The 17,045-nt window shown below is 40.8% G+C and overlaps 2 protein-coding genes across 2 annotated transcripts in view; one reads left to right on the top strand and one right to left on the bottom strand.

Moving 5' to 3' along the window:
- Window positions 1-648: 648 nt before the first annotated feature.
- Window positions 649-4,344, top strand: LITAFD (LITAF domain containing; the record flags this gene model as incomplete). Its single annotated transcript, XM_084296141.1, has 4 exons — window positions 649-754; window positions 2,457-2,522; window positions 3,644-3,803; window positions 4,236-4,344. The coding sequence occupies 4 exons, from the start codon at window positions 649-651 to the stop codon at window positions 4,342-4,344; spliced, it is 441 nt and encodes a 146-aa protein (XP_084152267.1).
- Window positions 4,345-12,743: 8,399 nt separating this feature from the next.
- The window catches only part of USP7 (ubiquitin specific peptidase 7), a 71,582-nt gene continuing 67,280 nt past the window's right edge, over window positions 12,744-17,045 (bottom strand). Inside the window, exons 30-31 of the mRNA XM_084296201.1 lie at window positions 16,101-16,191; window positions 12,744-13,375 (exon numbers count right to left, since the gene is read on the bottom strand). Coding sequence (XP_084152327.1) covers window positions 13,269-13,375; window positions 16,101-16,191 — 198 coding nt within the window. The 3' untranslated portion in view covers window positions 12,744-13,268. The remainder of the gene's footprint in view (window positions 13,376-16,100; window positions 16,192-17,045) is intronic.

The raw sequence follows: 17,045 nt of genomic DNA, 5'->3' as shown, positions 1-17,045 counted from the left end.
AGCAGTCCCTGCTAACACCTGCAAAACACACATACTTTGTGGCCTCATCTTGTTCAGAGCCTCAGGTAGCACAGTCATATTTAATGATGATCTTGCCCAACAGAAGCATGTCACAGTAGTGATGAGACAATAGTTTCACGGTACAGAACTGGTCATAGCAATGGTGATAAGGTTGCACAATAAGCACATGAACGATCCAAATTGCCATGGGTTGCACAGTTGCACGCTCTGACTTAATGACACGTGAAGGGATTTTACAGGTGCTCTGAAGTGTGATCTTCCTTTCCTTGATCATTTTGACAATTCATAGGAAAAAAAATACAACTTTTCTCTGAAGGTAACACTTTCAGTCCCACTTTGCGTAGTGTTTTCTGGGTGAACAGTTTTATCTTTCCAACACAAAGAAATAAATAAAGCGATATTGTAATTTCTGTTCCTCCTTCCCATTTTCCTTATGAGGAAGTGTAACAGTAACTGACCACACTTCAGTCTGTAAAACAGCTAGAACATTAGAACTGCTGGTTTTCCTCTATGTGAAAGCCAAGTATAAGAACTAGGAATTACAGAAGGAGGCACTGACAAGTGCAGGGCACTGAAAGTCACTTACAGGAGATGTCTTGTACTGCTTTTGGCAGGTGAACTACAGAGATGGCTCGTGAGAAGCAACGTGTGGAAATTCCCATGGTTATGTATGAGCAGCATCAAGAACCCTACAGGCAAGAACCCTCTGCACCAGAGTACTGCAGCCAAGAGGGTAAGCAGCTTTTGCCAGGAGGGGGTCGGAAAGAGCATGCTCCCTGTGGCTGTGGGGCAGACACTGATAGCTGTTTTCCAGAGCATAACTAAGCCACCTCATAAAGGGCCTGGCTTTGTTAGGACATGATGGGTTTAGAAGGTGCCTGTGCCAGTGTATAAAACCCAGCTTGAGGTAGGCAAGCTGGTATAGTCTCCTAATGGGCACTCCACTTAAAATGGAAAACACATATATTTGTGTTGGTTTAGTTACTCATTTTCCTAACAACAATTGCTTTACTGGAAAAGGAGTTGCAGACGTCTTTCTACAGTAATTCCGTATTCCTAACAAGCAAGTGTTCAGCCAGCAAACTCTGTACACAGACTGGCTAGGTCTTACTTAAACCGTGATCTAGTTTTCCAGAGGACTGGTGTCTTCCCAAACACTCCTGCTGCCCGGAGCTGCTCTTCCTAGATGAGTCAGTTTTGTACCTGGGTTGCGTAGCAATGAGCAACCCCTCCCCAGTGCCATCTCACAGCGAACATCGCGACTGAATTGCTAGCATTGCAGCCCCATGACTGCAAGCGGGCACCGAGAGCTGCTGTACTGCTGGGTTGGCTTTTTGCTCTGAAACTGGGCATTGCTCTCACGATGACAAGTCTCTCAACACTGCTTTGTCTTCTGCCTGCTGGAGCCCATGCTCATTGAAAGACACTGATATCAGTGGTTTTACCTCTTCTGCCTTCCTGCTATTGAGGAAATAGCCACTCACCAGACAGGAGTGGAGCAGAAACCAGAAGGGGAGGTCAGAAGGTGGCTAACGAGGCTAGATGTGTGAGCATGGGGCTTCTGAACGTCACTCATTTCAGAGCACTTTACTCTGATCAGCACTTTGTACACATTTTTCTTTACAAAGAGCTCTCTGGTTTCTTTCTAAACACTCAGAAGAACTTACAAGAGGTTGGGGACAAAAAGCCTCACTTCCTAGAGACAGGCACTGACACACCTAACACTGAGCTGCACCGTCTTGTCCCTGCGTAGAGAGCCACAGAGGAAGCAGATTCTTCACAAAACATCCCAAGTGATAATCCTCTTATACAAAAAAAATTCCTCTTTTAGATTGAGAGGAAATTCTTTACTTTGTAATTTCTTACAAATTTCTTTTTCTACAATTAAGCCTTCCATCTCCCCCCAGAAAAACAAAAACAACAGAAAAACTAAAAAAAAAAAAATGAGGTGTCACTCATCAGGTACTTTTTTTTTTTTTTTTGTAGAGCCAAAGATATGTTGGAATTCCTTGGCTGGAAACTGAAGCTGGATAAAATTCAGACTAGAGAAAAGATTCCAAATATTAATAGTAAAGGTAGTAATCATTAAAACAACCTAGTTAGAGGTACTGTTGATTTTGTTTTTAAAATTAGACAAAGCGTCACTCTGATGCTATGCTAGAGTAGATGCAGTCAAAGAATTCATGTTGAAAAAAGGATTTGATTTCTTGGCTTATGTTGTACAGAAAAATGAGACCAGCTAGTCACTGTGAGCTCTTTTGGCTTTAAAAATCTGTGAATCAAATCAATATAATTTGTTCCCTATCCTGTACTTCACTGAGTCATGTCAGCCTCTCCTGTGAGGCACCTTCCAATGCATCTGCTTTGACTCCAAACAGGGCTTTTGGGAGGCATGAGCGGGACATATTTTTGTGTTACTGTTTTTCTTTTCACAGGGGGTTATGAATATCCTCCTCCTCCACCTTACTCCTATCATGAAACAACCACTGTTGAACAACCAGGTATGTGCTGGGGGACTGTGTTTCTGACAACGATCATAATTCTACTGCTAACAAAAGCAAAATGGTTTTGGTTTTCAAGTCTACAAAGATGGAGTTTTCTGAACAATCACAATCTAAGAAGATGGAAAATTTCCCCAGAAATGTTGGAAGATAACCTAAGATGACAGACTCAGACTCATTTTCCAGCAGTTGCCAGTCTGCAGAAGCACTCTTTTTCTGAACCAGCTAGGACTTTCATAATAATTATTTTAAGTCCAGTTTATTTTATTGTTCCTTTTCTAGTAACCTTTATTTAAGTGGACAAGCTCAAAGGAGACACTGAGGAAAGGCTTCAAAGAAAGTCAAATACCATCTCTTATGGGAAGGAAGGAAGGAAGATGTCTGTGTTTTTTAAAATACCTAAGACCAGGAGACAAACTCAGATATCATACATCCTACCTGTCTAACAGACACCACCTTCCCACTCCCAGATCTTTGTTTTAGGCTACAGTTTGAATGTACCCTTAACTTGTTTTAGGAGCCTTGAAATGGGATTTTTCACTGAAAATATTTCTGTAAAGTCTTTCTTGTAGCTACAAGGTGCACACTTCTCAAGGAGGTATAACTGACTCAAATCCAGACTACAAAGACATGAGGGAAGTTACACGTTACTAACTGGAGTCATGCTGGCATATGACTGATGACGTTTGTATAATGTAGTAACTACTTTTCTGAATTTCTTGTAGTTACTGAAAAGCCGATCCAGAAAGCTCCTCTATATCCTTCAAATCCTTTTCTTCAGGGAGAACACACTTTTTCACAGTATGTTAAATATCAGAAGATAAACTCTCAGTGTCACCGCTTAGCAGTGGAGATTGCCTGACTGTAGAGATTTTCCTGTAGGCAGTTCCCTGCATATGCCTTTATCCATGTAGATACTGGCTGGTAGAAGGAATGTGTTGGGATACATGGAACAAACATTATAGTAGCTCTTGTGAATATGCCTTTAGTCGATACTAGTAACAGAAGTGGCTCTAGACTGGTCATTTTAAGAACCTACATTCTACAACTAAGGATTGATAATGTGTAAAATACTCCACATCCTTCTAATTTTGCTGCTTCTTGTTTCCTCTTAAACTCAGTTTACCTGGTGTCTCAGCCTCCGATCATAGTAGCAGGAATCTTCTCAAGCAGACCAACATCCACAATATGTCCTTCCTGCCGCCAGCACATCACCACACAGGTCACCTACAGGCTGGGCAGACTGTCTTACCTTCTGTGCACCAGCTTGTGTATGGTTGGGTAAGCTTTCATGTATACATCAGAGATTCTTCGTAGCAGAAGTTTAAAAAGATAGATCCATTAAAAAATAAAATTCTAGTTAATGCTTATATAGACAGTTAGCCCTTCTCTGTACAACCTAAGAAGCCAGTCTGTCCGTACTAGACACAGTCATCATGGCTGCCAGGGATGCTAAATTTAATCAAGTACGTTATTACTTTTCATAAGACAAGTAAAAGATTATTCACTTCCCTATCATAATTCAGAATCAGACTAACACATAAGGTGTTAGCAGTGAAGATGATTAGTCTTTGGGAAGATAATTTAAATATTAAGAAACCTGGGAGACAAGAGGATTCATGCTGTGAAATGGCAGACAAAAAATAGAGGAAGCCAATAAAAAGAAAAGTTAGTAAATCACTTCATGCATGTCCATTTCCTCTTTGCCTGTAGGTGCTGTTTTGGATGCTGCTTTGTACCTTTCTTCGTGAAGATCTTCAAGGATGCAGACCATTACTGCCCATGCTGCCATTTTCATATTTATAGATACAAAAGACTATAGGGACAGAGTTTATGCAACCAGATGATGCCAAGTTTCTGTTCCCTAATGGTGTAAGATTCCACATGTCAAACTACTGCCAGGAAACCTATGAGTAGGCTTTGTTCTGCAGCTCTCTGGCTAAGTCATCTGGAGTTTACCATCCCATGGTTGGACTGACTTCAAAATGAAAAGCCTTAAAGACTAATTTACATTTTCACTTATTTCATGCTCTGTTTGAATAGTTCTCTTGAGTTATAAAGTGACCAGCTAGTGAATACTTCAGTGCTGCTACTACTACTCTCAGATCTCCAACCCAGCTGGGACACAGACTTTTCAACCCACCAGTAACCAAGAGGCTTGGACAAGCACGTGTTAGAGAAGCACTTACCTTATATGCACTAAAACTGACTGGTCGGGATTTTTTCTGTGTTCTTTGTATGTGACCTACCCCTGCAGGGCTGTGAGTGGTACAGGGGTAGCTGGTTATTATTTATTGATGAAATGCTGTTATGAGATTTTCATTGTTGTGTTACATATGAGATACAACAAATTTCCCATGGCTGAAGGCACCCTGCTCATGCTCCGGAAGATCTGTAGAAACCACGCAGCTAGAAGAACTATAAAGCGTCCCATTTAGCCTGACATTATTTGATGAAAATCTGTGTTTTAGTTCTTCAGGGAAATAAGCCACAGAAAGAAGGTAGTCTTGAGAGACTGGGGTAGAGGCAGCATCCCAGCACTCACCCACTCCACTCCACTTCACAGAACCAAACCCAAGCACTGATGCATCGACGTCTCCTGAAGGACAGGGCGGCTGCAAGAGCCTCATACCACTGGGGAACGGAGTCAGGCAAGCTGGGGAAACCACCAGCCTGCGTAGTGGTGTGGAGGAGGCCAGGCCAGAGGCAAGGCAAAAACTTCCCCAGCTACGACCCAGCTCGCCGGGAGCACGAAGCGCGTTGCTGCAGAGCTGCTCCAATCCACCTGCGACATCAGGAAACCTCCCGAAGCATTTGACCACACCACGCTGTTCATGAGCCAAGTCTGCTTCTTGTGATTCTTTCAGCAGAACATACGATCTACCTGTGCTCTTTCCCACAGCTTCTATACAAAATCATCACAAATTCAAACTTTCAGTAATAAAACAGCCAGAACTCCCTAGTCAGCTTTCGCCTCTGCGCTACCGACCTGAGGGAACCCCCGGACCGCCCCTGTTCTCCTTTCCCGCCCCCCAGCCGCTCTCCCCGGGCACCTCACGGCTCCTCCGGCCCGGCCTCCCCGCTGGGGCACCCGCCTCAGACCCGGCCCCCGCCCTTCCCGCGCGGCTCTCGGCCGCCCCCTGGGGGGCCCAGGCCCCCGGCGGGGCCGAGCTCCTCCCCGGGGCAAGCCCCGAGCCGAGCCACGAGGGAGGAAGGAGGGACGGGGCTGGGCCCAGCTGGAGCAAGGGGGACAGAGGAGGCACGCGGCAGCCTTCGGCTTCCACCAAACCCCGGCTCCTGGGTGCCGTTCGAAACCCGCTCTGCCTGAGCAGAACGCTGTTCTACCTCATCGCGCTGGGCCTTCTCCAGCTGTTTTACACACGAGAGGCAGGGCAACCCCACAGGCTCTTAGCCTGAGGGTGCCAGGACTTCCATGTGTCTGTGTCCCACCAGCATCCCCATGGGGGAGCTTCAGTCCCTCAAATTCAGAGCTACTGCCACTGCCGAAACTGCTGCACCGACCACACGTGCACAGGATCTCTTCTGGACTGAGACTCAGATTTGTTAATCAGTGACGCTGTGATGGCTATCACACAAGGACAGTAAGAGCGTGATCATACTTTAGCCTACTTTTAAGGAAAGAAAGCAGTATCTCTACTTAGCTTTGAGGTTGTGCTCGTTGTAGGAGAGCCACAGGTGTACAAGCAGACTAGAAATGAAGAACATGGAGAACCAGGCGCAACCAATGCCCTGTACACAGCAAGCACATAATTCAAAACTTTTTAGTTTCCTTCACTGGTGTAGCTTCTTCCATTTGCATTACCGTTACAGCTTCTAAATTTGTCTTTCCACATCCCTCTACATATCTGCAACTATATCGATCTTCAACCATGTAGAAGTGATCACAGTCTTTTCAAGCAACTATTTTACTGTAGTTCTTAGTGTACTTACAGGTTACCGTATAGCCAGGTTGGCCACGCTGTTGTATTTGAATGCAACATCCTCTCACTCCTCGAACACTAACACGAACTGTGAAGCATTAAGGCTGTAGGGACAGACAGGGTAGGTCTGAACAGGGGCACCCTCTCCTCACGTCAGGCACAAAGACCATAGCTGAGGTGTGTTGTCAGCACTTGCTTACATCTTCCATGGGCTTCCTCAGACCTTCTGTGCTTCTGGAGAAAGGAACCGTGAGGCCTGCCTGCCCAGATCAGGCACCTCACCTCCCTTCTGCTGCCCGTGCAGATCGCACATGTCCAGATCACTGGCTGAGGGGAGGCAGCACATGAACACTGCATTCATGAAGCTGCAAACAAGTAACTTGTGTGACAGAAGTAAAACCTTGCAGCCTGAATGCTTAACAACAACTCCGGCCTGCTTTGGAAGTAGCAGCCATTTTCCTTGTAGAAACATGGGGTCATGTTTTTAATGAATTTTATAACTGCAGCTGCTTTTGGGAAGGTTGAATAATAATAAAAAAAACTAACAAGGGATTGAGGTTTTAATTAATGATTTGCTTTCAAAAACTATAGAGTTGTAACAGAAAAAAAAAAAAAAAAAAAGAAAACAAACCCACACATAGAGCCTGTATTTACTGACAGTCTTAACACCCAAAAAACTGCTAACTTGAAAAAGCCCCGAAAGGATTTAAATGCGACTACAGAGAAGATATCACTGCTGCTAACAGAAGGAAGTTCAAAAAGTTCAAAAAGTGAGTGTTGTGGTTTCTTTTGTTTTCTATAACTAGACCTCCCCACACCCTAAAATTTAGGGACCGTTTGCTTCCACTGGTTATGTACTCTAGATACACACTTACAGGAAGGTCCTTTAAAAAAAAAAAAAAAAAAGTACTTTTTTTTTTTTTTCCATAGACAGTCATTCTATTTTGTCTGTGAATCTGATGAGAAAACTAAAACAGACCTTTTTTTAATATGTAAATAAATACCAGCCAGAGTTGGCCTACATGCGTACATTGGCAACGCAGCTTATTCAATACCACACGTATGACAGATAATCATAAGCTCTAGGTAGCATCGACTCTTGATTTTTCCTGAATTTGTCCCTGCTACAGCCTAACCCTGCCCCAGTGGCACCCAGTAAGCGTTCGCCAGCAGGACGCAGTTTGTACCGGCTGTACACGAGCCCCGATACCCGCGCTGTGCTGCCAGCGCTCCAGCGGGTGGCAGTGTTACAATTCTGAATTCTGAAAAAGTGAAAGCTGTAGGTTTGAAGAATGCATCAGAAATTAGTTCTCAGAGTGGCATTCCTCCTCGTGCAGTCATCTTAAACTACCTGGAGCTTGTCTTTATTACAAATAGCATCTATCTAGCTAGTAGCACATTTTTAAATGGATATAGCTGAACTACTGTAGATTTGTGCATGCGCTTTTGAGGAGCATATATAAGTATGAGAACTCCAGTGTTTGAACAGAGAATAATACAAGTGTACTTTTTTTGCCATGTTGTATCAGGTAAGTAAAAACCATTACACGACTATTTTCCAGACAAATCAAACTCATGTGTAGCCCAAGCTAACGTCTGTGCTACAGCAAGCAGCAGGCTGATGTTTCAGCCTGGCAGACACCAAAAATTGAAGACACCTCACCTTTTTGATGAGAACAGCAAAAAGCAAGAGGCACTGTTGAAAATTGTTGCTAGTAACAGAGCAAGTGTAATTCAGAGTTCCACAGATCATCACCTATCATGCTTAAATTGATGCAGCTGGGCATCAATTAGCCTAAGCTGTGATTTAGTGCCAGAATGATCCCATGCAACAAACCTGTCATCAATTATCCTCAGGACTTGAGCACAGCAGGTGGTCAAATTATGCTACCTGGAAACAAACTGTCCATGATCTGTATCTGAATTGTTTTCACATTAAACAATCTGATAGAAGTGTTCGGTACAGCCCTGAGGGCAGCGGTACATCTTGACCCCAATGCATTTCTCTTCGTCTACGGCTTGTATAAATGCTCTCATTAAACTGGCCTCTCCCAGCTACTTGTTCCCTGTCCCCGGCATCACAGAAACACAGAATCATCTAGGCTGTAAAAGGCCTTCAATATCATCAGCCAGCTCCTAGGCTGAACACATTGGTCACCTTGCTACAGTAGGATCTCTGCAGAACAGCACAAGGCTCCAGTCAGAGGAATACAGCTAAAAAGAGGCCTCTAGACCACAAAGGATTTCAAACAATTTGAAGACTGGGGGGAGAGGGGAGAAAGGGAAGGGGGGGGGCATACCAGTGAATACCAAGCTATTAAACTAGCTGGATGCAGGGAATTTTACTGAAGAATACAAAGGCTTTTATAATATTGACATCATAAACATCGACCTAGAAGCTCTGAGAGCAGTACAAGCTTGGTAGTAAAATTTCTCTGGTGAGCTATTTCCATACAGGAACCCTTCATGGTGAATCCCAGGGACCTGCACAAAGGCCAGACCCAACACCTCCGGCCTTCTCAACCCAGTGGCAGAAGTAACGGGCAAGGAAGGCCATTCTAGGGGCTGCCCTGGCTTTCATATGATAACAAGGTCAGTAAATCTGCATCCTCCGGTGACACAGCCTCCTTAATCACTTTGACCTAACAGGAAGTAACACCACGATGGTAAAATCCACAAGCAGCCAAACAGACATCAGCCAGATTTTTTCCATTTCAAATATTTTTAAATGTTAGGTTTTCTCTCAATTTTAAAATCTGTCTGTGAAAGAATAAGCTTTACCTCTAAATAACAGTGAATACACATCAAGTTGGATAACATTTAGAAGGCAAGTGCAGAAACAAATAACCCTGAATATATGCATAACAGAAAGAAATGATGCATATGATTTAAGATGTGCGGAGGATATTAGCAAAAGTAGTCAAAACATTTTTGCACCAATATCTGGAGGCACAATAGCTTATGCAAGTATTTTATAAGAAAGGCAGACTCCAGCTATTGCCTGGTGTAGCCCCTTTTTCAGATCCTAAAGGCCAGGCTCATGTAAAAGCAAAGGATAAATGACACCAGGCCACGCACATGCTAAACCCTGACCCTTGCTACCTCAATATCTAAATGCTTGCTTAGATCCTCTGAGGAAAAACAGGAAGAGCTGAAACCCTAGGAATTGCTGCAGAACTCAGTATTTACCCTCTGGCCAAGTCTACTTACATTATGAATGTCATTCTTGACATGATTTAGTTGAGTTTTACAAAATTCATCTCCTCCATCTAATCAAAATCACCTTGACTTCTGAGCAACCCTTTCACTTTTGTTTCTTTTCAAAAAAGGAACGGACAAGACACAAATCCAGTGTTTACCCTTATCTATTTTATTTACAATATATACAGTTCCTACAGAAAAAAAAAAAAAAAAAAAAAGATTTCTCACAAAGGTTATCAAATAGCAAAACACAGCATCGCTTAGATCTACGTGCTGATGCCTGCAGCCAGCACAGAGCCTGCAGGACTGAGGGCGGTCCAAGCTCCAGGTCCGAGGCCCTGGGGAGCAGCAGGCTGGGTCCCAGCTCCGAGGGGCAGCAGCTGAGGTAGACACAGCACCGGGCACTGCACGTCCTGTGGCATGACATCGGCCTGATCCCTCTGACGTGTCTTGCAGCAGTATGAATTCGTCCTGGTGCTGCTAAGCAAGCCTTCTTGTATAAAGGGTGTTTTTGTTGGCTGTCACTCTCTAGTCAAACTATTTCACTGGTGTGATTTGCTTAGATTTCACAGAATGCTTTGGACTCCTTTAGAATAAAAGGCACTATGTAAATCTACAGGAACAATTCTTGCTATTTTCAAGAATTCAGACGGGCCATTAACATCATGGTGCTCTGATCCTGTGTACCATGAATCTACATCCTTATTGCTTAACACTTATTATCATTAAGTTATTTTAATGCATTTGCTCTTATCCAGATAATTCCAATATCTGAATTAGAAATGGAAAGCACAGTAGCTTTGAAGACTGCACTATTGTAAATTTTTAGAATGAGCTAAACAAAGATACTGCACCTGAGAAAACCTCCATTCTTCCTCTTCATAGCTGTGTGTGTTTCTACATTTGAGTAGTAAGTTATTTGTGCTCCATTTTTTTTTCCCCATAAAAAACTTCAGTTACTGGAAATAGTGCATACGGAATGCCTTAATGTATTGTCTTTTCAAAATTGTTGTGGGAATTGCACAAATACTGAAGCATGTAAGAACTAGTCATTTAAAAATCAAAAGGCACACAAAATTTACTTTGTTAGCAGTATTTTCTTCTGAAATAGGAAGTATTGCGATTTCATAAGATATTCCCTAGAAGCTGCCAGAATTCCATAAATTAGTGCTAAAAGTTAGTGACATTCAGATACTCGATTTCATATCTGTCTACCATAACAACGAATTCACAAAATATAATTAGGGCGTACTACCGCTGATCGGAGTTACCTAATTTTACAGATGTATTTTGAATACAAACCCTGATATTTACTGAAAGCCTGTAGAGACAACCCAAGTACTACTAGTGAAAGTACCAGTTGTCTTGGATTGCATTACCTTTCTCACCAGTTCAATGCAAATACAAGTCAAAGGAAACCTTGATCCATTTAAGGCATGCTATTTAAGCACTTCCTTCTACCTGTAATCTATGTACTCAGACGACAAAAGCAATGTAAACTAGTTTGCTTTGACTGGGAATTGGAGACAGTTAAAAGCACCACGGCATATAAATTAAAAAGAAATTTAAACACACCTAATATTGGAGATTAACGCATTTTTAAAGCTAAATGAACAAAATATCTTAAAATTCAATTTAAAAATACTTGCTGGTGTTTTCAGTTATCACCAGCACCCACATCTCAGAAAAGAAAGTATAAAGGCCATCACATGTATACAACCCCTACTAAATGTTTATTGGTAGGTCTGAGAAAAGGAAGCTTCTAAGAACTTTGTTTTGGTTATGAATACAGGGAGCACACTACAGAGGAAACCTATCACTCTATTAAGGGAGCTTACCTTTAGAGACTCCAGATTTTAATTTCACACCATTTATAATATTAGACTTGAGAATCTGGACGACAAAATTTTGTACAGGCAGGCAGAGTCAAGTCTACCACAAAGACTCTACTACAAGCTTTACAAACAAACTAGCAAAATAATTTTTCCATTCATAGTATTTGTACATGGTTCCTTCCAGGAAAACCCTTCTATTTGTTAAGCTCAAATGAAACTAGTTAGGAGGTAAAAAAAAAAAAAAAAAAAAAAACAAGACACCCAAAAACAGAACAAAACAAAAAAAGAAAAAAAAAAAATACAAAACCTAAAACAACTGAACACAAAACCCCACAAATTTCCCCCCAAACTCCAAAACAACCAATATGAGGGTTATACAATTGTCAACACTGAAAACAAGAAAACACACCTTTAGCAAAACCCCACAAATAAAAGTACTTTCCCAGAACACTATTTCCAGGGAGAAGAGAAAATCTTCTTCAACTTCCATGTCATCACTCACCGAAGAAAAATTTTATAGAAAATTTTATTCAACATACAACATTTTCCAGCAAAAAAAGGCAATATACAGGAAGAGTTGTTGTACACTGCGGCTACAGAAACAAAATAAAATACTGGAAAAAAATGTAAAATTAAATGTGGATTGCTGATTCTATCTTTACTGCACTCAAAACTAGACACGCGGCTGGCATTAGCTCCAAAATAAAAGGAAGCAGTCTGGGGACTGAAATAAAACTACACACAATGAATATCAACATCAGTGAAATTCACTTGCAGACTCACCCAACAAAATTAACCTCCAAGTGTTAAATTGTACATGTTCATTCATTAAATATACAATTTCAGTTTTTCTTTTTTTCTTTTTTTTTTCTTCCTTTTTTATACAAAGTCAACAGCTTACTAAATACTAGTGAGCATGCCCCTCTGTGCTAAAAGGCTATTTCTTGTGTTTTCCCCATCTCTTCCCATGTTAACTAAATTAATGATATTTATAATCCTTTCACTTGCTTTTGCCAACTTTGAGTGTCATTCTGTTTCCCAGAAGATGGCATAATAAATTGCAACTGTATTCAACAATGGTTGATAATTTAATAAAAAGACCCAAATATCTCATTTTAGGAGTCAGGGCATCCACTTGGCAAAACAGGATGCAAAGTAGTGACTAAATTAAATGAAAACTAGTTCATTAAAAAAGATTCTATGCAGCTGGAGGAGACAAAAATCCCGAATAAGTGCCAACAATGTACACAATGAAGTAGAGATTGCTATTTATTGATGATGTGAGTTTTTTGCATTTACAAATGCACAAAAATGTCATTTAAAGTATAACTGAAGGAAATAAATCTGATGTGAGTCTAAACATAAGACTTACTAGCTGCAGTGATGGTGAATACCATACCAGGAAGGGCAGCCAGCCAGCTTATGCCATCTATAAACGTACTACAGACAAATATTTTGCCAATGTCAACTGTTCTACTAAACTCTTCCCTCATTATGCTGACAATTGCCTTGCATTACGTTTACCATAAAATAACTCTCATTGGCATCCAAGCTTTATAAAAACACCTTCATTTTGCTCAAAAAGGGCAGTCAATAGATACAGAGAAGCCAAACTGAACAGCCTCAACAAAATAAAATTAACATCAGCAGCAAATCCTCTTGCTGAAGACTTCAGATATAGTGCACGTGTACCAAAGTTCTACAGTTGTTAAAAAGGTGCACACACACACTTATTTTTGTCCCTTGCCTTGACAATCTGGTTAAGTAAGTCAGTTATGGATTTTAATAGCTTTTTCAAGGTAAGTGTAGCGACTTCTCTTTGGGGCTTTATTGAAATGGTCAAGCCCTAGCCATGGCCTTGGATGAGACATGTTGCCTAGAAAAGAAAAGAGAAAAAAAATGAAGTTTTTAAGAGTAAGTTGAAAAGACTCCTTTACACAAACTACTCATGCATGCCCTGTTCAGTTTGCTAGGAATCATACAGCATGGAAGAGGGCTGCAGAACACTCTTATAATCCCCAGCCATAACAGCTGCTTTCCTGACCACAACTTTCCTCCCAGTAATATTTCTACAACTGTTTTCTGCATCAGGTAGCTTGTTTTCCTCCTCTTCAGTCACTTACAGGAGTTTATAGCAGTGAAGTATATGCTAAAGTTAAAAAACAACAAAAAACAACCCTTGCTTTTGCAATTTATAGCTAGAAGCATGCCAATTGAAGTCAACTGGAGTACCACCTTTCACAGAAGTGCTAGGCGGTGCTTGAAAGAGGAAATCATAATCTAAATATGATAACCTATAGTATTTGCCACAGTATAAGTGATTGCTGCTGTATTAAGCTATTCTTATCACCTGGTTTAAGTAGGAACATTCTTAAAAACATGTAAAATGCAAATTATGAGTTTATTAAGAAATCATGTAACCGACCTTGTACTTATTTTCTGAGAAAAAAAATAGTCATATTTGGACTATGCAGAAACCATACAAAATTTTTCACGTGTTCAACCCAATATTGTTTTTACCTACTGCTAATTTTCATGAAAAAACACATTCCATGTACTTCTTGCAAATGGAAAATACTACCTTTTAAAATGTCTTCAATGGAGAGCATCAAATGTTCTTTGAAGTGAAATGATAATGGCACAAACTAAATAGCCCCCCAGCAAGAGAGCACACTCCTATATTTCAGGACATCATCTGCAATCACTAAAGCATAAAACACTTGACCTTTCTGGTTGCCTGCATCTGCATTTTTGGATGTATTTTCTTCAAATCAAAATAATTTTCCTTTTAGACGTAATGGTCAATGTCCAATGTAAAAGTACTGCCAATCTGGCTGAGATCACCATAATGTCTTTTAAAGAAAGAAATGAAATCATACGCTGTTAGCACAATTGTCATTAGAGTGCATCTTTACAAATGGAGAGGGACAGCATTGATTGACACCAACTATGTTGATAAAATTAGTGAAAGCCAAACCTTCAGTTCAGTAAGTTCAGCACATGTTAAAATCTGGTATTTGTAGAAACTTGTGAGCCCTACACCTTGAAATACTATTTAGATAAGAAGTCATTAGGACATCATATCACCCAACAGGAGAATCTTGTGGGGAGTTAATTCTATCAAAGTTTATAATACCAAAAGGGCAAGTCTCAAATGGAAGCCCATTAGTCTCAGATTCCCTACAGCTGCTTCAAACACCAAGTTCTCCCCTTTCCAATTTCTTCCACGTTTTGTACTTTTGACCTAGTTACCTAGTCTTTCACATTGCCTCGGCAATACTGGCTCTAGCTTTGCTCAGAAAGTCCAATAACTTGTTTTGGACTATTGCCTTCCCTTTCCCTGCACTCAGAAAGATGACTTAGAACAAAATCAGGACTCTGCCTGATCTGAACACACAAGAAAGGGCTTATTTGCCCACTGACAAATGTCTACTTCTGAGTTAGTCATCCAGAGACCCCTCACAATGCGTGCAGAAAACCAGGTCCCCCCAGTGACATCAACCACACTTCCCTCTGCTCACTGATGGCCTGTTCACATGGAGACATCCAAAGTTTTGGCAAGTCCCCTCATATTCACAGACGTTAGCCTTAAACCTGGCTGTATGACATACCACAATGAGATGACTTCTTGCTAGGTCCCTATAAAGTACTCATTAACACTACAGGCCTAATTCTATATGGATTTTCAAATAAATGGACAGTCACAGGAATTCTTTACAACTGTTATATAAGTCCAGAGCTTGAAAAACATCTGAGCAAATTTGGCAAATTTGGGTGGGAAGACAACTCATGACTTTCAATACAGCCCTAACTGCAATTTCAAGGATGTCATTTCCAACTAAAACTCCCCAAAGATGACTGTGGTGAGACTCCTCAATGAATAACCTGGTTTCTTGCATGTGTATATTCCTCAGAGAATAACGCTTTAAATATCAGTTGAGTAAATAAGATGGTAGACCACCTCCACTGACAAATTCAGAACAGAGCTGAATTTGTAGTTTGGTGAATCTTGTCTAAAGAATCTAAAGAGCATCCTAGTCACATATGTAATATTCTTGTTAAATTCTACAGATTCGTTAAAGGTATCAGGAAAGAACAAGAAATGTCTTCAATGAATATGAGAACTCAAATACCTCTTTGTGGCACACTTAAGGAGCTTATGAGGATGCACCTTCTTATGTTTTAGGAGTAACATGAGCATCTACTCCAATAACAATGTGAGAATCAAATATACAAAGGAGAAGACGGGCAATACAGATACAGTGCAAGTAACAGAACTCTCTTCTGTAAAGTATGCTGTATAGATATTTGACCCATTTGGTTGCTCAAATGCTGGTTGTTCAAACGCGAACTTTTAGCTCACAAGCAAACACTATGCAGTAATTTATATGTCTACAGAATACATGTATATATTCTCAAGACAAACAGTTAAGTGTGAATACAAGTATAGGCAAACACTTGCTTAGTTACTATATACAGTGTACTTGACATACAAAGAACAACTGATCTGTTTCTGCATTCTGAGTTAAGGATAACTGCCTTATAACTGGCAAACCTGACTTCAGCAGGTCAGAATAATAGTCAGACTGAGAACAACTCACCAGGTTGGGGCTCAAAATCTTTCAAGTTCACTTCATACTCATCTTCATTGAGATACTGGTGTCGGCCCATCATTACAATTGCAAATTTAAACTATGAAAAGGAAGAAAAATGTTAAGATACTGTACTGAAATAAAGCCTCTAAGTCTAACTTCACAGTATAAAACACAGCTGGTTATGAGTGGTATTCTTCAGGGGCTGATACCAAAGTCAATCCTGTTTAAGATCTTCATCAGCTACGTAGACAGTAGGATAAAATGAACAGTCAGGAAATCTTGAGACTGCATCCGGAATACTGTGTCCAGGTTCAGGCCCTCTAATGAAAGTGAGTTGGAAACAAACTGCAGCGGTTCCAGCAAAGGCCAGTAAGACAGTTAGCGGGCTGTAGCACGAGGCATAGAAGCAGCTAAGGGAAACGTTTATTTAGCTCAGAGAACAAAAGGCTAACAGGAACATCCAGTCTTCCACCAACTGAAGGGTGATACAGTGAAGACTGAGGCAGACTTTTCCAAGAGGTGCACAGCAAAAGGACAAGAGGCTACTATCACAAGCTGCAAAAATGACAAATTCTGATAATTCTGATCTCAAGTAAGAAAAAGACCTTCACAATGACAGTGATATAGCTCTAAAATAACTTCTCAGAACATGGCAGAATTCCCACTCTTGGGAATATTTAAATTGCAACTAGGTTAAATCCTGAGCAACCTGACTTAACTTTAAGCTAGTTCTACTCTGAGCAGAAAACTAAAGTGCATGGCCTCTTGAGCTTCTGTACTATCCAAACTTTTTATAGGTTGTTCAGCTATTTTGCTTTTACACAGTACTAGTCCTACATGTTCTGCCTAATTATTCTCAGAAAGGTCATTAGGGCAAGCAACTGTTCTACTGATCAACATCTACACTTATCCCTAATTTACAGTTTTCCAACTTTTTGAAATAAACTTAAG

The sequence above is a fragment of the Netta rufina genome (assembly GCF_964035555.1).
Source record: "Netta rufina genome assembly, chromosome: 15".
NCBI classification, from domain to species: Eukaryota; Metazoa; Chordata; class Aves; order Anseriformes; family Anatidae; genus Netta; species Netta rufina.
This window is presented reverse-complemented; position numbering and strand designations above follow the sequence as displayed.